Here is a 25,401-nt window from a genome sequence, read left to right as displayed (position 1 = left end):
ATGTGGATAACGCTCTCACTGACCTGCCACTTGAGCTTATCGATCTTCAGTCTGATGCAGTGATTGGAGAACTATTCAAAACAATGTCACTGACGAGGTTCTATGGATCTCTCGATGAACAAAACTTTCCAAAGATTGGGAGTCATGCTCAGAAGATGTTTGTACTGTTTGGGTCAACCTATGTATGTGAACAGACATTTTCAGTTATGAAATATAACAAGTCAAGGAACAGATAATCTCTTACTGACTCTCATTTCTCAGCAATCCTGCACATAGCGACGTCAGAAACTATACCTGACTTCACTGCTCTAGTCAATGCCCATCAGAGGCTTCACTCCTCACACTGATTGAGTAGTTTAAATGTAATGTTGACCTCTCTCTTTCTTGTGTTTTGTGCATACCCATTAACAAGAGTTCTGTCCGTGGTGCTGAATGCACAGTGTACTTTTCCCTCTGTGTAGTTCATTCCATACTTAATAATGAAAACACCTACCAAAAGGAAAACATGGATGTGGTTGATTTTTGTGCATTAAAAAGAAAGTAAAATATGTAGCATATCTGGACGTGATTTACAGTAGATATCTGTCAACACAGTCATACACATGATGTATAATCCTGTAATATGATTCTGGCCCGCGATGGCAAAAAAAATAAATAATTCTAACTAGGTAGGTTTTCTGTGGGTCTCAGCTCATGTTGGGGTGGGGGGAAATGAGACAGTGGATAAGGTAGCTCTGAAGAGGGAGGAGGTAGATATGGTGGTCTCGTTAGAGGGGATGGAATGTAGGAGCATCATAGCAGAGGGGTAGACCCAGGAGGAAGTTCAGTAAGTATCTGGGGAGTGAAAGGAGGGATGAGGTGCTGTTGACAAGGCTGAGATTGGATCATTATGGATTGGGAAGTGAGTTATTGTTAGTGGGGAAACACCCAGATGGGAACTATAAGGAATGTGGGGAGGTAGAGACTGTAATGCATGTCCTGTTATATTGCAAGTGCTATTCTAAGGGTAGCAGGATATTTTTCCGTGAGCTGGCTGAATTGGGTGTAACCACATTTTTGCTTGTAACTACACTACATGACTAAAAGTATGTGGACGCCTGCTCGTCGAACATCTCATTCCAAAATCATGGACATAATATTAGTTTTGGTCCCCCCTATAACAGCCTCTTCTCTTCTGGGAAGACTTTCCACTAGATGTTGGCACATTGTTGCAGGGACTTGCTTCCATTCAGCCACAAGAGCATTAGTCAGGTTGGGCACTGATGTTGGGCGATTATGCCTGGCTTGCAGTCGGCGTTCCAAATCATCCCAAAGGTGTTCGATGGGGTTGAGGTCAGGGCTCAGTGCAAGCCAGTCAAGTTCTTCCACACCGATCTCGACAAACCATTTCTGTATGGACCTCGCTTTATGCACAGGGGGCATTGTCATGCTGAAACTGTTGCAACAAAGTTGGAAGCTCTGAATCATTTTGAATGTCATTCTATGCTGTAGCGTTAAGATTTCCCTTCACCGGAACTAAGGGACCTAGCCTGAATCTTGAAAAACAGCCCCAGACCATTATTCCTCTTCCACCAAACTTTACAATTGGCACTACGCATTGGGGCAGGTAGCGTTCTCCTGGCATCCACCAAACCCAGATTTGTCCATCAGACTGCAAGATGGTGAAGCGTGATTCATCACTCCAGCTACGCGCTTCAGCACTCCAGCTACGCGCTTCAGCACTCGGCGGTCCCGTTCTGTGAGCTTGTGTGGCCTACTACTTCGCGGCTGAGCCGCTGTCGCTCCTAGATGTTTCCACTTCACAATAAAAGCACTTACAGTTGACTTGGGCAGCTCTAGTAGGGCAGAAATTTGATGAACTGACTTGTTGGAAAGGTAGAATCCCAGGATGGTGCCACATTGAAAGTTACTGAGCTCTTCAGTAAGGGCATTCTACTGCCAATGTTTGTCTATGGAGATTGCATGGCAGTGTGCTCGATTTTATACACCTGTCAGCAATGGGTGTGGCTGAAATAGCAGAATCCACTCATTTGAAGGCGTGTCCACATACTTTTGTATATATTGGATTATCTAGTCCACCGGGCCTGCACCAATGGGTGTGAGGCTATTAGATATTTAACTGTGTGTTTCACACTCCAGCCAGAGAATGGCAATAATACGCAGTACAGCGTGTAGTCTGAAGGAAACGGACAAGAAGTAAACGGAAGAGAATCATGACGAAGAACAACTTCCACGTTAGCGTTTTTATTTAGACGTTTTAACGTCCTGGAACTCAAAATATGATTAATTTAACTGCACATCATCATCCCATGTTGTGTTTAGTTCGAGTTGGAGACAGGATTTGTTTGATAGCTAACTAGCTAGCTGCTAAAGTTAGCCAACAATGGCTAACTGTATGATTTTTCGCACTCAAATAGCCTCCATCATGGAGGTTCTAGCGAATGCAGCCGTGGCAGAGATCTGTAAACTCGTAGACGACGACTATGCAGTGTTTCGTTTGGAAATAACTCAAAGCCAGAAAGAAAACAGGGCATTGCGGAGAAAACTACTGGAATCGAAGGTGGTACGGGAGCGCGCAGAAAGGACAGCGCGAGAGCGCGTCCTCGCCAGTCGCCCCAGTAGTGTCAAGATCCTCGACCGATACAAAGGAATGGCAAGAGGTACATTTAGACGAAGGACGAGGATGCACGGCCTTAAGCCGTTCATAGCGTAACGTCAGTGCCTGTCAACCCTTTCACCAATGCACATATGTTCAGATGTGTTACCCCCAGAATTAGGTCTGTATATAGCGCTTTTAATTACAAGTAGAATCGCACAGTCGCTTTAAAAACAAAAAACAATTGAACAAAACAAATGTAGGGATCTGGCAGTTCTTGGGCGATGGTCTTCCACAGCTTTGATTAGTGAAAACAGTTTTTTCATATTTTTTGCTAATGTGTAAAAATGAAACAGATACCTTATTTACATAAGTATTCAGACCCTTTGCTATGAGACTCGACATTGAGCTCAGGTGTTCCCTGTTTCCAATGGTCATCCTTGAGATGTTTCTACAATTTGATTGGAGTTTACCTGTGGTAAATTCAATGGATTTGGAAAGGCACACACTTGTATATAAGGTACCACATTTGACAGTGCATGTCAGAGCAAAAACCAAGCCATGAGGTCGAAGGAATTGTCCGTAGAGCCCCAAGACAGGATTGTGTCAAGACACAGATCTGAGGAAGGGTGCCCAAAAGAATTATGCAGCGTTGAAGGTCCCAGGAACACAGTGGCCTCCATCATTCTTAAATGGAAGAAGTTTGGAACCACCAAGACTCTTCCTAGAGCTCACCACCCGGCCAAACTGAGCAATCGGGGGAGAAAGGCCTTGGTCAGGGAGGTGAACAAGAACCCAATAGTCACTCTGACAAAGCTCCACAGTTCCTCTGTGGAAATGGGAGAACCTCCCAGAAGGACAACCATTTCTGTAGCACTCCACCAATCAGGCCTTTATGGTAGAGTGGCCAAATGGAAGCCACTCAGTAAAAGGCACATGACAGCCCGCTTGGTGTTTTCTAAAAGGCACCTAAAGTCTCTCAGATCATGAGAAACAAGATTCTCTGGTCTGATGAAACCAAGATTGAACTCTTTGGCCTGAATGCCAAGCGTCACTTCTGGAGGAAACCTGGCACCCTCCCTACGGTGAAGCATGGTGGTGGCAGCATCATGCAGTGGGGATGTTTTTCAGCGGCAGGGACTGGGAGACTCGTCAGGATCGAGGGAAAGATAAACGGAGTAAAGTACAGAGAGATCCTTGATGAAAACCTGCTCCAAAGCGTTCAGGACCTCAGACTGGGGGCGAAGGTTCACCTTCCAACAGGACAACAACCCTAAACACTCAGCCAAGACAACGCAGGAGTTGCTTCGGGACAAGTCTGAATGTCCTTGAGTGGCCCAGCCAGAGCCCGGACTTAAACCCGATTCAACAACTCTGGAGAGACCTGAAAATAGCTGTGCAGGGATGCTCCCCATCCAACCTGACAGATCTTGAGGATCTGCGGAGAAGAATGGGAGAAACTCCCCAAATACAGGTGTGCCAAGGTTGTAGTGTCATACCCAAGAAGACTCAAGGCTCTAATCACTGCCAAAGGTGCTTCAAAGTACTGAGTAAAGGGTCTGAATACTTATGTTGTAATATTTCAGTTATTTTTAATATATTTGCTAAAATTTCCCTAAACCTATTTTTGCTTTGTCATTATGGGGTATTGTGTGTAGATTGATGAGGAAAAAAACTATTCTAGAATGTCTGTAAAGTAACAAAATGTGGAAAAAGTCAAGGGGTCTGAATACTTTCTGAATTTACTGTACTGTAGGTAGTACAGCCAGGCTGGGCAGCGAGGTAGACATTGACAGACAGGCCACGGAGCTCTTCATCTGGCACCTCGTCTTCAATTGTCACAGCTCCTCCTTAGTAGGTAGGCTGGATCATCCACCACTGAAATGTAGCACCCACCTGGGTGATGGTTCGGTGACTGTAAAAGCGCCAGTAAGACCACGACACCCTCTACAAAAGGGAGCCTCTGCATCCCCTCACACGGCTAGGAATTGGGGCAGGGGGCCAAAAAGCGATGCTGTTGATCTGGTGTTGCTGCATCATTCAAATCATATCAACGAGCTAGCAAGCCAAGACAAATATAAACTGACTTGCCAAATATAAACTGACTTGCCATAATCAGTTCTGCAATTCTGTGAGTTACCACCAGATATTTCAGGTCATTTATCAACACATTATCAAAACCAAAAGTTGATAAGAAATGCAATAAAAAAAAACACTTAAACAATACTATATTTAGAGAGATCTCTGCCTAGGATGGTCTCAGTTGGAATGGTTACCTACAGTGCCTTCAAAAAGTATTCAAACCCTTTGACTTATTCCACAATTTGTTGTGTTACAGGCTGGATTCAACATTGATTTTAATTACTCTCAACCATCTACACACAATACCCAGTAATGATAAAGTGAAAACATGTTCTTTGAAATGTTTTGCTAATTTATTGATAATGAAATAGACATTTCTAATTTACATAAGTATTCACACCTCTGAGTCACCTTTGGTCGCGATTACAGCTCTGGGTCTTTCTAGGTACACTGCAGTTCAAAAGTTTGGGGTCACTTAGAAATGTCCTTGTTTTTTGTTTTTGAAAGAAAAGCAAATTTTTTGTCCATTAAAATAACATCAAATTGATCAAAAATACAGTGTAGACATTGGTAATGTTGTAAATGACTATTGTAGCTGGAAACGGCAGATTTTTTAAATGGAATATCTACATAGGCGTACAGAGGCCCATTATCAGCAACCATCACTCCTGTGTTCCAATAGCACGTTGTGTTAGCTAATCGAAGTTTATCATTTCAAAAGACTAATTGATCATTAGAAAACCCTTTAGCTATTATGTTAGCACAGCTGACAACTGTTGTTCTGATTTAAAGAAGCAATACAACTGGCCTTCTTTAGACTAGTTGAGTATCTGGAGCATCAGCATTTGTGGGTTCGATTACAGGCTCAAAATGTCCAGAAACAAATAATTTTATTCTGAAACTTGTCAGTCTATTCTTGTTCTGAGAAATTAAGGCTATTCCATGTGAGAAATTGCCAAGAAACTGAAGATCTTGTAAAACGCTGTGTACTACTCCCTTCACAGAATAGCGCAAACTGGCTGTAACCAGAATAGAAAGAGGAGTGGGAGGCCCCGGTGCACAACTGAGCAAGAGAGATATTCAATGTCTGCTTTTTAAATGTTTTACTTATCTACCAATAGGTGCTCTTAGCGAGGCAATGGAAAACCCCTGGTCTTTGTGGTTGAATCTGTGTTTGAAATTCACTGTTCGACTGAGGGACCTTACAGATAATTTTATGGGTACAAAGATGAGGTAGTCATTCAAATATCATGTTAAATACTATTATGGCACACAAAGTGAGTCCTTGCAACTCATTGTGACTTGTTAAGCAAATATTTACTCCTGAACTTATTTAGGCTTGCCATAAAAGGGGTTGAATACTCAAAACTCAAGACATTTCAGCTTTTAATTTGAATTAAAAAACATAATTCCAAGTTAACATTATGGGACACTGTGTGTAGGCTAGTGACCAAAAAAACTAAATTTTATCAATTTTAAATACAGGTTGTAACAATGTGAAAAAAGTCAAGGGATGTGAATGCTTGCTTAAGGCACTTGTAGGTTACCCCATTGACTCACAGCAAAAATCTGACCTTTTTCAAACACAATTTTCTTGTCTGCTGTTTTAGTAAATTACAAAACTACATTAAAGAAAAGTGCATTTAAAAAAAATCATTTTTAGCATTGCCTGCTTCAGAGGGTTCTCACTACGTAATGTTGTAGGGATTCCCTCATGCCCCTTTTCATGGCGGCGCTTGCAGCCACGTGAGTGGAGTGAGTGCTAGCTAGTTACCGACCGGAACATTAAGCTAGCCAAGACCAACAACACAAAACAATGTACTATAAGGGATTTGCGTCAATTCAATCTGGTTTCAGGACAAAATGTGATTCAGAGTCACTGAATATACTTTAAGTATTTTTATTAAACTCAAGCGATAAATGGTAAATGCAATTTTCGTATATACGGGTTCACTGTAACACCTCGCAGGGTAGAACAGGGAACTGGCAGGATGTAAGTAAACAGCTGTTCTTATACGGTGATAGACGTAGTTCCAACCCGTCTGTTGGCCTATCACAGTAGAGGCTGAGCGTGGTTTAAACTTTGCTCAGCCTATCGCCGGCGCTCAGACTGGTCCCAGCCTCTTGGCGCTACTTGGTGTCCGGCGCTGTTGCTGTGTAGATTACGCTCCCACACCCCAGAGACTGAGGTCAGATAGCTCTGTAAAATTGTTTGAGCCACTTGCACCTGCATAGAAAGCACACTGTTCTCGCTCAAGGCTAACCACAGCTTCCCAGCACACTTATCTGAAGCTAACTTACTTCCAACACACAGACACCCAGACGCCCAGACCAACAGTTGCTAATATTCAATCACGTGATGTAGTATTGGGTTATAGTGCAATAAACACAAATCCTAACAGTACTATACAGCTACAAGTAGTGAGTGAAGTTACAAATGGACTATACTAAACAAGTTAAATGCCTTACATGTGATAATGTTTTCCACACACATAGCTACTACGTGTAACCTACTTGAACACCGGGTCTCCACATTTCCCACGCCGAATAGCCTGAAGCCACAGGGCTCTTTTCGCAGGCTCTATTTTCCTACGTGGCGATCCGTAGGTCAGGATTTTTGACCTGTTTACATGTGCATTGAACAATACAGCAGCTTTTCGGCATGTTTTGTTATTTCTGTATAACAAAAAATCGACTACGAAGTTGTCTCTTTTACAGTAAAGATGAATGGGAAAGAATGCTTGTTTTCTCAGATTTGTGGGCATGGTCGAGGGGAATTCCTTATTACGTGAATATCGACTTTGAGTATACCTCACAGCGCCATGGCAACCACGGAGCAGTATGCGTATGCAGTAACTCCCCTGATTAGATTATTTACTTAGCTAGCTAGCTATCTTGAAGCCTGGTTGCTGTCTCTGTTCAGCTACTTAATTCCACTCCTTGTGCTCCATAGATGTGACAAGGAGTGTAATGTTAGCTAAAACAACTGTTACGCAGACTAACTCTCTTGCACAAAGAAACAATATCATATTCTAACCAGATTCTTGATTTACTGCATTTTCTGTTATTTACTAAATGAAAACAATATGATACATGGAACATAATACAGAAATCAATAAATAGTATATCAAGAAGTTATGAGAAGTGTTACCTTACATCCTTGCTAATTGTAGACAGTGTCAATAGTGTACAATATACCGTTGACAGTGCTTGACTTAAATAGGTCCAGTACTCATTTTGGGTGCAGGTACTGTTTTTATATATATATATATATATATATATATATATATATATGTGTGTGTATGTATGTATGTGTGTGTGTGTGTACAGGATTTTCACAACACTTTTGAGCTAATATTCTATAAGAGGAACAGGAGTTCAAGCAGTAGAAAATTTGATGTGCCAGTTCTCAGCTCGTCAAGCACTGATGTTGAGCATTGACAGTAGCTAACCTAACCACCACTTTTCCCCCAATCACTCTGTCAGGTGAAGGACATCTCACTGGAGGCTACAGGACCTTTGTGAAGCCAGCGGGACACAATGAATGGAGAGATGACCAACCAATCACTGTTGATGAGGGGAGTGGAACCTCAACCCAGCACGTTATCATGATAGAGGTTAGTGTAATAGTGTTGCATAAAAAATATGTTACCTTGTAAATCAAATGTGGCCCGTTTATTTCAGAACGCTCCCCTCACTTGCTTACATGTACAGTATATCCTCATTTATCTGCCATAGGTGAGCTTTGTGAGACTTCACATTGTTATCCAATTCAACTAATGTACCGGTAATAACCTCCTCTCTTCTTGTGTCAGTCTGCAGAGGCTGAAGGTCCTGCTGTCAAGCTAGAGAGGTCTGAAGGAGAGGAGGACCCACGGCACAGCAGAGACATCCAGACTGGAACGGCTGACACGCCCTCTGTAGCCAGAGAGGACCCCACCACCGCCCAAGCACAGCCAAGGACCCATCACAGCATCACGGAGGTCAGTGGAATGCCGAACACCATCCTCAAGTCAGAGACAAACACCAAGACTTTAACTGTAACACACAGTCTCTTACAAACAGGATCTGACCACAGATCAGACCCAAAGAGACTGGGGCCGGGGAGACTGGGCTGTCTTCCTGCTCCCGGCTCAGAGTACTTACCAGTATTTCACCAGAGCCAGAGAACGGTTAATTCCCGTGGGGATGGTGATGGTAACGCTTTAGACACTGGCGGTGATGATTCATCTTGTTCTTACGCTACAGAGATGGACCCTGGCTACATATCCTTGGGTTTCGAGACACAAACTGATCTGTCTAGAGGGGACTGGAACCAGTACAGTAGTGGTAGTGTATACTCTGAAGGGTGCCTAGATAAGAAAGGGGAGAGTCTGGTCATAGATGAAGTGACTGTGAAAGTGGAGGGCGACGTTCCTCCCACATGGAATGCAAATAGTCACCTAGGAGACGGAAACTCACAGAGCAGAGATGTCTTAGATTACAGGGAAAGCTTAGAGACAAATCTAAATGTCACGACCCACTCCCCTTTACACACGTTCAGGGATTGTGACCCAGTGTCCACATTGATGGGGCCTTCCGATTTACACAGCCGTGTCCTTTTCGATCAGGTATTGAACTCAAACGACAGGGCTAGAGCCCAGACTCAGGGAGGGGGAGCCACATCAGGCAATGGTAAAGAGAAACGGTTCCTCTGCATGTTCTGTAACAAAGGCTTCAGCTGCCTCCAGAATGTGGAGGTCCACCAAAGGATCCACACAGGGGTGAAACCCTTCAGCTGTACCCAGTGTCACATGCACTTTGCCCAGGCTGGCACTCTGAAGAGGCACCAGAGTGTTCACACAGGGGTGAAACCCTTCAGCTGTACCCAGTGTCACATGCTCTTCGCCCAAGCTGGTGACCTGAAGAGGCACCATAGGGTCCACACGGGTGAGAAACCCTACAGTTGCCCCCAGTGTGAGAAGAGATTCACCCGCCAGCACCAGCTGAAGATGCACATGAAGGTACACACGGGAGAGAGGCCATTTGCCTGTACGCACTGCGGGAAGAGATTCTCAGAGAGGAGCTACCTCAGGATACACCAGCAGAAAAAACATTCCACTCAATAGCTTCAGATGTTTAGATGTATTAAATATAAAGATTCATTGTCATTGTTGTCACCAGAAAAAGACTCACAGATGCATTTGGAATAATGAGACTAACAGATTTCAGTGTTGAATATTTATGGGTAGAATACTGCATCCAGACATGAGTACACCCCTCACATTTTTGTAAATATTTGAGTATATCTTTTCATGTGACAACACTGAAGAAATGACACTTTGCTACAATGTAAAGTAGTGAGTGTACAGCTTGTATAACAGTGTAAATTTGCTGTCTCCTCAAAATAACTCAACACACAGCCATTAATGTCTAAACCGCTGGCAACAGAAGTGAGTACACCCCTAAGTGAAAATGTCCAAATTGGGCCCAATTAGCCATTTTCCCTCCCCGGTGTCATGTAACTCGTTAGTGTTACAAGGTCTCAGGTGTGAATGGGGAGCAGGTGTGTTAAATTTGGTGTCATCGCTCTCACACTCTCTCATACTGACTGGTCACTGGAAGTTCAACATGGCACCTCATGGCAAAGAACTCTCTGAAGATCTGAAAAAAATAATTGTTGCTCTACATAAAGATGGCCTGGGCTATAAGAAGATTGCCAAGACCCTGAAACTGAGCTGCAGCACGGTGGCCAAGACCATACAGCGGTTTAACTGGACAGGTTCCACTCAGAACAGGCCTCGCCATGGTCGACCAAAGAAGTTGAGTGCACGTGCTCAGCGTCATATCCAGAGATTGTCTTTGGGAAATAGACATATGAGTGCTGCCAGCATTGCTGCAGAGGTTGAAGAGGTGGGGGGTCAGCCTGTCAGTGCTTAGACCATACGCCGTACACTGCATCAAATTGGTCTGCATGGCTGTCGTCCCAGAAGGAAGCCTCTTCTAAAGATGATGCACAAGAAAGCCTGCTGAAGACAAGCAGACTAAGGACATGGATTACTGGAACCATGTCCTGTGGTCTGATGAGACCAAGATGAACTTATTTGGTTCAGATGGTGTAAAGCGTGTGTGGCGGCAACCAGGTGAGGAATACAAAGACAAGTGTGTCTTGCCTACAGTCAAGCATGGTGGTGGGAGTGTCATGGTCTGGGGCTGCATGAGTGCTGCCGGCACTGGGGAGCTACAGTTCATTGAGGGAACCATGAATGCCAACATGTACTGTGACATACTGAAACAGAGCATGATCCCCTCCCTTCGGAGACTGGGCCGCAGGGCAGTATTCCAACATGATAACGACCCCAAACACACCTCCAAGACGACCACTGCCTTGCTAAAGAAGCTGAGGGTAAAGGTGATGGACTGGCCAAGCATGTCTCCAGACCTAAACCCTATTGAGCATCTGTGGGGCATCCTCAAACGGAAGGTGGAGGAGTGCAAGGTCTCTAACATCCACCAGCGCCGTGATGTTGTCATGGAGGAGTGGAAGAGGACTCCAGTGGCAACCTGTGAAGCTCTGGTGAACTCCATGCCCAAGAGGGTTAAGGCAGTGCTGGAAAATGATGGTGGCCACACAAAATATTGACACTTTGGGCCCAATTTGGACATTTTCACTTAGGGGTGTACTCACTTTTGTTGCCAGCGGTTTAGACATTAATGGCTGTGTGTTGAGTTATTTTGAGGGGATAGCAAATTTACACTGTTATACAAGCTGTACACTCACTACTTTTACATTGTAGCAAAGTGTCATTTCTTCAGTGTTGTCACATGAAAAGATATACTCAAATATTTACAAAAATGTGAGGGGTGTACTCACTTTTGTGATATACTGTATATATATATATATATATAAGGCGTGTTTGTGCCTAAAAAGTTTGTTATATATTGTGTTTGTACTGTGCAGGCCAGGGATGGACAACTTTGATGGGGGTGGGGGCCCCAAAATATCAGAACTCAGTCAGAGCTGGCTCTAGCCTTTTTGGGGCCCTAAACTACATTTAGCAAGTAAAGCATTTTAGCAGCCCTCTTCTTGACAGCAAAGATACGTTTTTTTAGTTTAGAGTTAATTTCCTGCAGTTCTACACATTTTGCCATGGGTTGAAGATAATTTTTTTCTCTACGGGGTTAATTCACAGACAAAAGGGGTGCTGTCAGTTACCCATCCCTGGTGTAGGCTATATGTGGCGCGCTCTATCATAATCAGTCGGTAGTCGCAATGACTAATTTGCATATAAATTGTGTTTTTGTCAATGTCGATTTTATTGCTATTTGGGGGTTTCATCTGGTTTTAACAAAACAATGTCTTTGCTTTCATTATCTGTATGTATTATTGCCAAATTCAGTATATATATAGTTTTAATCTTCTAAATGTAGGATGAAATGTAGCACTTTCCCACCCGTTTGGTGGATGCTAGCTTGTAACACACCAGGCTTTCGCGGCACTAGCTTATCTGCACTATCAAACCCCTCTATTCCGAAATCATGAATGAATTACAAGGTAGTTAGCTATATATTTTGAATCAACTACAATAGGCTATTCAATCGAATGATTTTCCTGTTTTCCCAATCAAAGCTACTGTATTGTATCATCCTCGGGAAAATAAAGTGTACCTCAGGCTACACTCTCTTGCACTTCAAAACCCATCATACATAGTTACACTGTCACTACTGCCTACACCTTAGCTAGCCAGCGTAGCTTTCTACTGCGTTGATGGATTCCCGGGAGAGAGAAATCGATAGATTAAAATAGTAACGATGTGCTGGGAGCTGGTTCAGACGATCCGTGGCATTAATTTATTGCCGACTACTTTTTGACCCTGCGCCACAGAGCAACGTCATAAGCGACTCTGACAAGCTCACTGAAGTCGAGGTCGAGCACCTTGAGGAGGCAACTGATTAATGGTGGATCCGTCAATTACGGTGCTTCAGTCGGTTGAGGGGAAATATGGTGCTGGGCAAGAGTTTGAAAAGGCTTGCGAGTTCAATAAAGGGAAGCCGTGATGTTTTATTTTTACCCCCGAGGAGATGGTCAAGAGACGTGACCAGATGAATTGGCTAACCCAACAATGGTAAGTGCTTGCCATTCAACTATTAGTCAAGTTTATATGATTGTGAGTGTGTAATGTGTGCGTGTTTTCTGTGTCTGTCTATCTGTCAGTGTCTGGGTGTGACGAGGCACACGTAGACTGACTAGCTAACTGTTGGTGTATAAAATCCAACTGTGTGAGTGAATGTGTGGCTTGGAAGGGAGAGCTGAAGTGGGGGATGTCTAGATAGTAATTTATGGGACCTGTGTGTGGTGTGGGCGAGAGAGAGAATGTGTAACCCATAAAACATTTTCAGTAACTTATGGGACCTGTGTGTGGTGTTGATATTTGTCCTAAAGACAGGTTACATAAATGCATGAAATGGCCATCTATAAAGTTAGGACATTTCTTTATATCAAACCTGACCCATTTACACTACTAGTAAAGTGTGTGTGTGATTCACGCATGCATTTCAAGCTGTGCAGGTTGCGTAGTTTGTGTGTTTTATTGAACGTGTTTATATTACTTTAAAATGTATTGGCTAGAATAGATGACGACGATGACTGAATGTTAAAGAATTATATATTGTCTTATTTTTCATATGAAAAACATCTAGTGCTCATTGGCGAGATCTCTGGTTCTGTGAACCTCTGCAAGGAAACGGTCACCTCGAACAGGAACTAACCAAAAGGAAACACCAGAGGACATATTTCTTTGATAGCCAGCAAATCTGCAGAGAAACCTTCAAGTTCCAACACGTAAGTTTTCATTAGAGTAATACAACTTAATGTTTTCTGTTCTTATTGGGGCTGCAACAATATTAAGTTCCATGAGGTATTTAAGAAAAAAATTGTGGTAGGCTATATCATGAATAGAAATAAAACAGCGGAGAATACATTGTGCCTTTCAGCACATAAAGGTATGTTTAAAAATACTTTATTTTCTGATTTCAGAATTTCTACAAAAAGCTGACTGCAGTGATAACGTTCTACAAGGAACATGGTGAGGCTCCAAGGAACATGCTGAGGCTCCAAGGAAGAAGAGGTGTGGTGGTCGTCTCGCCAGAAAACAGGTGCTGTCCTACGAGGACACTCAGTGAATCGTCCACTATGTCAACAACTTCGCCGATGTCCATGTGATGCCGCTCCCAGGACAGATGACATTTGAGACCAAGTCCTGTGTGTGTTGCTAGTACAAAAACGTTAATGCGTGTTCATGGTGAGTGTTTTCCTAAATCTTGATACTTATGTTTGTACCAAACGTTTGTCAGCTCAAGCCAGCGGCAAAGACTCTAACCAAAGCCCACATGAACCGGATCCAAAGAGACTGTCAGATCTTACTCTCTGGTGACACGTGTATATTGTCAGATTTTCATTTTTCATTTTAGTTGCTTAGAGACCAGAGCTTACTTTGACCAATTTTAGCTCATTCTGTTGCTTGTATACTACATGAACAAAAGTATGTGGACACCTGCTTGTCGACCATCTCATTCCAAAACCATGGGCATTAATATGGAGTTGGTCCCCCCCTTTTGCTGCTATAACAACATCCACTTTTCTGGGAAGGCTTTCCACGACATCAGTGGTCGCCAACCGGTCGATCTTCAAGGCATTCCTAGTCGATCAGCATATATTTCTGTTGAAAAGCCAACGAACGATAAAGGCTTGCACTCCTTTTTAAAAAATCGTGTTGAGCTGTTGCCGGTAGGTGCACTTGATTCAAAAGCGCACCGGGTAACAAAGCGCAAAGCGCACCGGGTAACAAAGTGTTCCCACGAGACAAACTCCGCCTACCCGGCTGACCGGCAAATCTGTTACTAAATCGGGTGCACCTACTGTGCTGCTCAATCGGATAGCTCAAATCACCGTGGCTACAGAGGTTCCATGACCCTGGCCACAGCCAAGTGTAATAGGCTCCTAGTCTGCGTAAGATTGAATGACTTTTAAAACCATGACCACAGAGAGACTGTCAACGAATACAGCAAAGAGCTGCTGTTTTTGTGAGTTTAAGTTTATATTCAGCACTGGCACTGTTTTTATTCAACACTATTACAAAATGTGCTTCTCCGTACTTCCGCTCGGGCTGCAGCTGCAATGAATGTGTAGCCAAGTATCGATAGCCCTGCATTTTATTATTATTAGCAGCTCGTGTCGATTTTAGTATTAAGGAATATTTAACTTTCTCTGGTCATAGGAACAACATGAATTTGTGCATGAGGCAGATGCGGTGCAACTCCAGTTTTGCCATCAGGTGGAAGACGGTGTCCCCTCTCTCTGGTCATCAGTCTCACCGGAGGAAAGGAAGGAGAGAGCAGGGACCGTGAGAGGCGGTTGGGAAAAATCGTTGAACAGTCATTCAACTCGGAATTCCAAGTAGGAAACTCGGGCATCTTTCTAGAGCTCCCGACTTTTAGACCTGAAGATCCCTGACGTCGTGATTTGACCTTGTTGACCATCAGATGCAGGTACCATCAGTCCAGTAAAATAAAAAAACTAATTATTTCAATTCATGCTCCACAGTGCCTCACAAGTGCTAAACCAACTGATCTATTTTGAAATATAATATGGTCTATAATATTGGGAGGCCAATCATATAGCCAATATGCTGTGATAATGTATTAGGCCTACTGCCCAAACCTCATTCCTACAAAACTGTTTGTGTGAGGTTAATGTAAAAAAAAATCTGAGCAGTAGATCTCAGCTTGCTTTATGACTGCGAAAGTGATCTTGACTCAAAGGTTGGTGACCACTGCACTAGATGTTGGAACATTGCTGTGGGGACTTGCTTCCATTCAGCCACAAGCATTAGTGAGGTCAGGCACCGATGTTAAACTATTAGGCCTGGCTCGCAGTTGGCGTTTTAATTCATCCCAAAGGTGTTTTGATGGGGTTGAGGTCAGGGCTCTGTGCAAGCCAGTCAAGTTCTTCCACACCAATCTCAAAAAAACATTTTTGTATGAACCTCACTTTGTGCACGGGGGCATTGTCATGCTGAAACAGGAAAGGTTCTTCCCCGAACTTTTGCCACAAAGTTGGAAGCACAGAATCATCTAGAATGTCATTGTATGCTGCAGCGTTAAGATTTCCCTTCACTGGAACTAAGGGGCCTAGCCCGAACCATGAAATACAGCCCCAGACCATTATTCCTCCTCCACCAAACTGTACAGTTGGCACTATGTATTGGGGCAGGTAGCATTCTCCTGGCGTCCGCCAAACCCAGATTCGTCCGTCGGACTGCCAGATGGTGAAGTGTTTCCACTGCTCCAGAGTCCAATGGCGCCGCGCTTTACACCACTCCAGACGACGTTTGGTGTTGCGCATGGTGATCTTAGGTTTGTGTGCGGCTGCTCGGCCATGGAAACCCATTTCATGAAGCTCCCAACGAACAGTTCTTGTGCTGATGTTTTTTCCAGAGGCAATTTGGAACTCAGTAGTGAGTTCTGCAACTAAGGACAGACGATTTGAGCTTCTCGTTCTTTGAGCTTGTGTGGCCTACCGCTTTGCGGGTGAGCCGCTGTTGCTCCTAGACGTTTCCACTTCACAATAACAGCATTTACAGTTGACCCGGGCAGCTCTAGCAGGGCAGAAATTTGACGAACTGACTTGTTGGAAGTGTGACATCCTATGACTGTGCCGTATTGAAAGTCACTGAGCTCTTCAGTTAGGCCATTCTACTGCCAATGTTTGTCTATGGAGATTGCATGGCTGTGTGCTCTTTTATACACCTGTCAGTAACGGGTGTGGCTGAAATAGCCAAATCCATTCATTTGAAGGGGTGTCCACATACTTTTGTATACAATTGTGTGCACGTGTATCCATATACGTGCACGTGTGTGCGCGACGACAATGTAGACAGACATTATATCTGTATAGTTGGAGCAAGATGTAATTTAAATGGTGTGTGTGAGCATAAGAGAAAAAGAACATGGGCACTCATGTCAATGGATTTCATGTATTGTTTGTATTAAGTAAATAGTTATTATTTTAATAAATGTCTTTTAAAAGTAACAGCAAACTTTGACTGTGTTTTTCTCAACATGACTTGGTGATTCTCTGCATGTAATGGCATGTCATTTTCTTGCAATTTGGAGTAGAGTTGGTCATGATGGTCTCATTAGAAAGCTAACATTCTCCCTTTTCCAGCACTGTATAACACTCCAAATGTGTTTTGGGGTCATAGGACTGATTATGATAAAGCAAGTCACATATCATGTTCACAAATGCCTACTTCATTATTTCCGTTCAACTACTTAATTATTTTCCCAAAACACTTAATGAGAGAATTAATGCGGTTCATGACGATATATATTTTTTTCATATGGTGTATTTGTTTAATAAAACAATTGGACGTTTCATTCTAAGACTTTCATTAAGACTCTCTTTAGTATACATTACATCTGATCTCACCCTGTTCTACATACACCCAACAGTGCTTTATAACTAATATACACTACCTAAATATACCCACACACCTACTGTACACGTCAAAATAGTTTAGTCAGGTTTGTCGGATGATGACTTGACTTGTCATAGCTGACTCATATTTACCCACAACATATTTATGTCCACCATGATGTGTTTAACAATGAAGTCATTCTGTAACTACAGTACAGGAGTCATGTAGTAGGGATGGGTAAACACATCATGTTGAAAATGTGTTTATCTGTGTGTATGTACCTGAGGGAGTGTATGTCTGTGTAATCTGTATCACTTGTCTCTTCTAGGAGGAGGGTCCAGAGGTGCTGCTGGTGAAGGAGGAGGGGTGTGAGGAGGGTCTGGGGAACCCTGAGAGGACCATGGTCATGGAGGACAACCAGACTACACCTCCTCCTGAACCCACAGAGGAACCAGCTGAGCAGCACAGGAACACACACAGTCTCACTGAGGTGAGCCCATGGTATTAGGTCTCCCGAGTGGTGCGATGGTCCAAGACTGCATCTCAGTACAAGAGGCTTCACTGCAGTTCCGGGTTTGAATCCAGGCTGCATCACATCCGGCTGTGATTGGGAGTCCCATAAGGCGGCGCACAATTGGCCCAGCATCGTCCGGGTTTGGCCGGGGTAGACCGTCATTGTAAATAAGAATTTGTTCTTAACTGACATGTCTAGTTAAATAAAGGTTAAAATTTTTAAAAATTGTCAGAGCCTATATCCACAAAGTATCTTAGTAGGAGTGCTGATCAGTTTTGCCTTTTAAAGACTGTAGGCTGGTGGGGACCTGATCCTAGATCAGCACTCTTACTATGTGGATACAGGCCCAGGTATTGATTCATTTTGTTTTAAGTGTCGGACCATGCCTTTTGAATGATCAAACCAATAAAGTGTGTCAAGTAATCAAATCGACTAACACGTTTGCATAATACTCATAGCAGTCCCTCATTGTCCAATCACAAGATGCTCCATAGGTGGGTGCTCATATCAGATGTCTTGATTCAACATCCTCTCACTGTATTTCTTACAGTCAGTAGACATGGAGAATGGGAAGCCTGATCTGCTGTTAGTCAAAGAGGAGACAATAGAGGACGGACCGAAGAGCATTGATCTGCTGAGTGGACTAAAGATGGGGGAGCAAGGTAAGGGATACATACATATAGCCTACATACAGTAATAGATCTTCAATGGGAATAGTGATACGCCTGGCTATTATTTTTTCCATTAAACTCCATATGTAGATTTCTCTGACGTGTAACCTCTTCCCGCAGGTTGGCTGGAGGCTAACAATGGACACTGGGCGGCCATCTTGGATTCCAAGACTGGTGCAGCCAAGATCCCAGGGGACAACATCACTGAGCGGGCCAGAGACAACATAGTGGAGGTCAGTGGATGGAACAGCATCCTCAACTCTGGGCTTGCGAACAACACTGTTAACCACAACCAGAAACAGACAGTGGAACACAAAACAACATCTGAATTTAGTCTCCGTGACAACAGACTGGCTGAGACCAGGGCGAAGTTTAGATTTGGTCTGCAGGGAGGTGTCTGTATTCAGCTGGAGAGAACAGACAGACTCGGCTAGCGATGCTCCTTCCTGCTCCTATAGTTGTGATTCAGAGAGACTGCTGGTGTGCCAGGTTAACCCCCTAACAGGTGCTGCCTTCAGCCTGCCTTCTATAGGATCTATCAACTGGAACATGGACCCTGCGACAACACAGACACTCCCTGACCTTCATCCTTCTCACACTCTCCTCCTGTTAAACCAGACCTCAGACAATGCTTGTGCACTAAATGTCTACACAAGCCCATTGACAAATGACAGTAGTAGTAACGCTATCAGCAGATCTGGTTGCAAAGAGAAACACTTCCCGTGTTCGTTCTGTGGGAAAGCCTTCAGTTTCCCCAAACAGGTGGAGGTCCACCAGAGAATGCACACTGGGGAGAAACCATTCAGCTGCCATCTGTGCCGGGCCAGTTTCTCCCACTCATCCAGCCTGAAGAGGCACCAGATGGTCCACACAGGGCTGAAACCCTTCAGCTGTACCCAGTGTCACATGCGCTTTGCCCAGGCTGGTGACCTAAAGAGGCACCAGAGGGTCCACACAGGGGAGAAACCCTTCAGCTGCCCCCAGTGTGAGAAGAGGTTCACCCGTCAGAACCAGCTGAAGATGCACCCGAAGGTCCACACGGGAGAGAGGCCACTTACCAAAACGCACTGCAGGAAGAGGTTCTCAGAAAGGAGCTATCTCAGGATACACCAGCAGAAAAACCATTCCACTGGATAGCTTCTGATGTTTAGATCAAACCGTGCAATAAAGACAAATTAATTTTCATTGTCAGCAGAAAAGACCCACAGATGCATTTGGAATAACGACAGTAACAGATTTCATTGTTGAATATTGCATTCAGACATAAAACATCTGTTACATATTGTGTTTGTATTGTGTAGGCTGTATTATTTTCATTACATCCATTCAACTATCCGCCCCACCCAATACACTTTTAATGAGAAAGTGAATGCAGTTTCTCAAGCTCATGCAGAGTTTTAGCTGAGACGTGTGATTTTCATATGGTGTATTTAAAACTTGTTTATGTTTAATGCAGAATGGGACTTTTCAGTCTGACTTTCATTGAGACTCCCTTAATAGACAGTGTACAAAACATTAGGAACATCTCTTTCCATGACATAGACTGACCATAAGATATGATCCCTTATTGATTTTACCTGTTAAATCCACTTCAATCTGTACAGATGGAGAAGAGACAGATTAAATAATTTTTAAGCCTTGAAATTCTTTGGACATGGATTGTGTATGTGTGCCATTCAGAGGGAGAATGTGCAAGACAAAATATATAAGTGTGTTTGAACGGGGTATGGTAGTAGATAGTGATGGGGAAACAGGTTTTTGAAGCACTGAGTATTTCCAGCCAATTATGTTCATTACTTGAGGCTTTGATCAACACAGTGTACACTAGTGGCACCCGCTGATCAAAAGAAATTAGAACAGCCAAATTATTATAGATGACGTCACACACGCCGTAGCATAGGATAGCCTTTTTGTCTTCTACAGAAGCCAATACCAAACCAATCAGGTGGCTAATCGACAAAACAAAGTTTCGGACGACATTGAACACGTGCTTCTGATAAAATTATACAAGCACCGGCACACTGCTTTGAAGTAAACTGCTTAGAGATTTCAACGCATGCCTCGGAGCTCTGGTATCAAACGTAGCATCACTAGTAGTAGGTGCCTTCCAGCCAACCTGACAACTGTTTGGAAGCATTGGAGTCAACATGGGCCAACATCCCTGTGGGACACTTCTGATGCCTTGTAGAGTCCATGTCCCGATGAATTGAGGCTGTCCTGAGGGCAAAAGGGGGTGCAACTCAATATTCTGAAGGTGGTCATAATGTTTTGTACACTGTACATCACATCTTTCACCCTATTCTGCATACACACAACAGCGCTTTATAACCAATATACACTTACTAAATATACCTACACATACCCACACTAACAAACAACTACTCTATGTCAAGGGAGTCAGTATGCTGCTAACAGCTTAGCTTCCTCCACTGTTTGACTGCCCCATACTGGGCTTGAACCAGTGATCCTCTGCAACACTCATGACTGCCCTCCTTGACAACATGCAAAACTACTTCACCATACAACAGGTACCTCTTGAATGGCTTCATCTGCAACATTTCAAGGTAGCTGTGGAGTGAGCTTACGGTACGTTCTTAACTTGGTTACATGTACACTTCAAAATAGTTTAGTCAGGTTTGTCTGATGATGACTTGACTTATCATAGCTGACTCATATTTACCCACAACATCATATTTATGTCCACCATGATGGGTTTAACAATTAAGTCATTCTGTAACTACAGCATAGGACTCAAATGTAGTGGGGATGATTTAGAAACAACTAAATTCTTTGTTCATATAACTGCACTGTCCAATTTACAGTAGCTATTACTGCGAAAATGCCTTGCTATTGTTTGAGAGCTCCTAACAAAACACTTTTTTCACCGCGATAGGTTTGATAAATTCACCTCTGAAGGCAAAATGTGTACTTACATTCTGAAATCTTGCTCTGATTTATCATCCAAAGGATCCCAGAGATAACATGAAGTGTCGTTTTGTTAGATAAAATCCTTTTTCATATCCTAAAAAGGTCCATATAGCATGCACGATCGATTTTGTATTTCCACTTGTTCAATTTGCAAAGAAAGGAATCTGTGAAAATCTAACCCTAAATGTTGTTTCAACCGGTCAAATCACGTTCGTATGTATTCCTCAGAGAACCTAGAACGTAACCAGACTTCACTATATCATTAGGGGTATAGTATATCCTATAGGACACCAAATTTGGTCAGAGGGCGACGCCTTCATGGCACGCCAATGACGCGGACGGTCTTCATTTGATTGACTGTATCTTTGTCAAATAAGCACCAATTGGGGTCAAACAAAGCTAGCTAGATAGCCAATGAGCTGGGCTTTACAGGAGTATGCGGAAACCCTGTATGTCGCAAAATGTAGGTGCTAACCTTTTGCGACAGCATGCCTTTTCCTTTCGGACAAAAATTATAAGAATATTCAGAGTTATGAAGTTATGAAAACTGGTTGTTTTGCAAATGTTGGAAAAGCTAAATCAAAGTCCAAGTATACAGATTTGATGATATTCTTGCATAAAAATTTAATATGAATGCAAATGTCTCCTTTACGATTTGCCCAAATGTACCTGGGTGACTTCACACTAAATGTCATGTAGTTAACTCATACTTCAAGTTATCCGTTTGCACATACACTGCCGCCATCTTGTGGACACCATCGGAATTACAACTAGAGTGATAGCATTTCAAAGATGGTGTTAGAAAAAAAACGTTTTTTTTAAATTTGTATTTTCTTCTACCAGATCTATTATGTTATATTCTCCTACATTCAATTCACATTTCCACAAACTTCAAAGTGTTTCCTTTCAAATGGTACCAAGAATATGCAGAATATGCATATCCTTGTTTCTTCAGGGCCTGAGCTACAGGCAGTTAGATTTGGTATGTCATTTTAGGCGAAAATTTAAAAAAGGGGGGATATCCCTAAGAAGTTCATGTTTACTTGACATGCAGTAGTGATGCTGTGTGTAATTTAATTTTGAACTTTTCCAGTGTATTCTAACATTCATTTTATCAAAGTGAGTGTACCAGATTTACAAAAGATAGTGTTAACCGTAGTGAGAAAATGTATACTTCTTGTCACATATCATTTTGTGAAATAAAGTACCGCACTTCAAGTCCCTTATGTTAGAGTATGACCATTTTGTTGAAATTAAATACAAAATTGTTTCTGTGCTGATAATAAATAAAATAAAATAAATAAAAAATAAAATCTGAGGGACTGAGTTTCCCTTATCTCATGCAAACCTAAACATTATACTTCATTCATGAATCAACACATAAGGACATTTTTTATAATAAACTACAATGGCTCCATATTGTTAGGTACTTGAATCACAGAGTTAGCAATGGGCTTGACTGTGGTTAACATTTTATAATGTCATGTTTCTGTTTGTACAGCTGAGTTTCTTATATAAACCTTTATGCTTTTCTGTTCAATGTGTGTTTACAGTGTGCAGTCCATGAGAACCTGCTGATATCCGGTGTTGCTGACGGGAGAGACTGGACCTCTGAGGTGGCTGATCACAAACCCTTGCCCCAGATCAGGAGCCGTCACTCTTCCTTCCCGAGTCAGAACCAGGACCGAACCACGAGGGACAGAGACTCCACCATCACACAGAACACAACCAGTGCACAGGTGGACTTAACAACCTCAGTCCTGGTGGTCATCAGAGAGACAGAAACTCCAATCAGGGATCCAGTCTGCAGCCCAGACCCTTCTCTTCACAGTCTCAGTGCAGGGATGAAGCAGGGCCTGGGGCTGATAGAGATAGACCCTCTTGTTGCTATAATACAAACACCACAGTATCCATGATGAACAGAGCAGGTCACCCTGGGCTTCAGCCTTCAGAGTGTGGTGGGAAACCCCCCTGGTGGTAGTCTTTCAGGTAGTCTGTCTTCTCCTTCAGGGTCTCGTCTAATGCCTGATGACTGGGTTCATAGAAAGCCTGGACCTGGGTCTAGCCTTCCTCAGCTACCTCAAAGTTACCCCACCAATACAGACAGGGTCAGGATGGGTGTCCACCACAAGATGTACCTAGCCTATAACACATCACACAATCTCAACAACACCCAAACAATGGCTAGAGGTCAAGGAGGGAGCTCAAATACTACACCTGAGGGTGGTGGCTCCTGCTTCTACCTCCTCACGTAATCACTGGATCACAACGTGTGAGGCCGAGCATTAGGACGGAGACAAGCTGCTTCACTAGAGCAAACTATTTGAAAGAGCACCCAACCGTTCACACCTAGGAGAGGCCCTTCTCGTGCCAACTATGTTACAAGAGCTTCTCCTTCCTGACTAACCTTACCAGACATAGTAGCGTCCACAATGGTGAGAAATGATAGCAGTGTGCCTTGAGATGTACGCAGGGGATGTCTGGGCACTATTCATTAGCTGACATATTATAGTTATCATGTGAAGTTTCTTAGGGTAATAAGGTAATTAACCACATGCCCCACATTAACTTGTCATTTGAAACAGGATTGTGTAAATTACTTTTTAGAGAGACAGTAAACCTAGGCTAGAACAAGGACAGTTGAATATTTACTTTATTGAGGTGATGTAGATGGAATAAAGTCATTCTAATATGTTCTACTCTATTCTTGCTAACACACTGTTCTTTCTAAACAATTATGCTCTCAGCTTGAAAGATACTGATCATAGGAGATTTTGTGTAAAAACCCTCTGAATTTGGCATTCCAGATTGTGGTCGTAAATTCAATCTATTGTTTATATTTTTAAATCCCCTTAAAAACCAAGTTAGGAATAGGCTATATCATTTCAAAATAGGCCTTCACTGTCAACCATGTATGATAATTGGTCACGTTATACCAAACGTCCAAACAGCATCTCCATGACAATAATTTAATTAATCTCAATCAGTTTAATGGGAATATCCATTTGCACTGAACAAAAATATAAACGCAACATGTAAAGTGTTAGTCCCATGTTTCATGAGTTGAAAAATATCCCATAAATGTTCAATACGCACAAAAAGCTTATTTCTTTTAAATGTTTTGCACAAATTTGTTTACATCCCTGTTAGTGAGCATGTCTACTTAGCCAAGATAATCCACCCACCTGTCCAGTGTGGCATATCAAGAAGCTGATTAAACAGCACGATCATCACATATGTGATGAGTGGCCATACATGAGTTGCCGGTTGGATGTACAGCCAAATTCTCTAAAACGACATTGGAGGCGGCTTATGGTAGAGAAATTAACATTCAATTCCCTGGCAGACATTCCTACAGTCAGCATGCCAATTGCACGCTCCCTCAATTTGGGGCATCTGTGGCATTGTGTTGTGTGACAAAACTGCACATTTTAGAGTGCCATTTTATTGTCTCCACAGACCATTTAAAATGCCACTCTAAAATGTGCAGTTTTGTCACAGAACACAATGCCACATATGCCTCCAGTTAAGGGAGTTGTGTGGGCAGCAGTTTGCTGATGTCAACGTTGTGAACAGAGCGCCCCATGGTGGCAGTTGGGGTTATGGTATGGGCAGGCATACCTATGGACAAGGAACACAATTGCATTTTATTGTGATTTGAATGCACAGAGATACCGTAGGATCTGTACACAATTCCTGGGAGCTGAAAATGTCCTAGTTCTTCCATCGCCTGCGTATTCACCAGACATGTCACCCATTGAGCATGCTCTGGATCGACATGTATGACAGCGTGTTCCAGTTCCCGCCAATATCCAGCAACTTCGCACAGCCATTGAAGAGTGGGACAACATTCCATAGGCCCCAATCAACATTCTGATCAACTCTATGCAAAGGAGATGTCGTGCTGCAGTAGGCAAATGGTAGTCACACCAGATACCGACTGGTTTTCTGATCCACGCCCCTACCTTTTTTTAGTATGACCAACAGATCTGTATTCCGAGTCATGTGAAATCCATAGATTAGGGCCTAATTAATTAATTTAAATTGACTGATATCCTTATATGAATTGTATCAGTAAAAAAATGTAAATTGTTTCATGTTGCGTTTATATTTTTGTTCAGTATATAAAGCAGTACCGTGTTTCAAAAAACG

At 42.9% G+C, this 25,401-nt stretch overlaps 2 protein-coding genes across 2 annotated transcripts; both read left to right on the top strand.

The window, feature by feature from the left end:
- Positions 1–2,208: 2,208 nt before the first annotated feature.
- Positions 2,209–24,133, top strand: LOC120052972. Its single transcript, XM_039000220.1, has 7 exons — positions 2,209–2,660; positions 8,165–8,295; positions 8,494–8,661; positions 17,465–17,626; positions 18,201–18,312; positions 18,442–18,554; positions 22,803–24,133. Exons 1-7 carry the CDS (start codon positions 2,384–2,386, stop codon positions 23,163–23,165), a joined length of 1,326 nt encoding a protein of 441 aa, XP_038856148.1. The 5' UTR covers positions 2,209–2,383; the 3' UTR covers positions 23,166–24,133.
- On the top strand, positions 8,670–9,932 carry LOC120052983 (zinc finger protein 235-like). The gene has a single exon (XM_039000236.1). It carries the CDS (start codon positions 8,671–8,673, stop codon positions 9,784–9,786), a length of 1,116 nt encoding a protein of 371 aa, XP_038856164.1. The 5' UTR covers position 8,670; the 3' UTR covers positions 9,787–9,932.
- Positions 24,134–25,401: the final 1,268 nt, after the last annotated feature.

This window comes from Salvelinus namaycush, chromosome 8 (assembly GCF_016432855.1).
Source record: "Salvelinus namaycush isolate Seneca chromosome 8, SaNama_1.0, whole genome shotgun sequence".
NCBI lineage: Eukaryota > Metazoa > Chordata > Actinopteri > Salmoniformes > Salmonidae > Salvelinus > Salvelinus namaycush.
The sequence above is the reverse complement of the archived record's forward strand: the minus strand, read 5'-3'. Positions and strand labels throughout refer to the sequence as shown.

Coding starts and splice junctions, on each gene's coding strand:
- LOC120052972 (XM_039000220.1), top strand. CDS start 2,384: ATGGCTAACTGTATGATTTTTCGCACTCAAATAGCCTCCATCATGGAG. Junction 2,661..8,164: donor ATACAAAGGAATGGCAAGAG/GTACATTTAGAC, acceptor TCACTCTGTCAG/GTGAAGGACATCTCACTGGA. Junction 18,313..18,441: donor ACTAAAGATGGGGGAGCAAG/GTAAGGGATACA, acceptor CTCTTCCCGCAG/GTTGGCTGGAGGCTAACAAT.
- LOC120052983 (XM_039000236.1), top strand. CDS start 8,671: ATGCCGAACACCATCCTCAAGTCAGAGACAAACACCAAGACTTTAACT.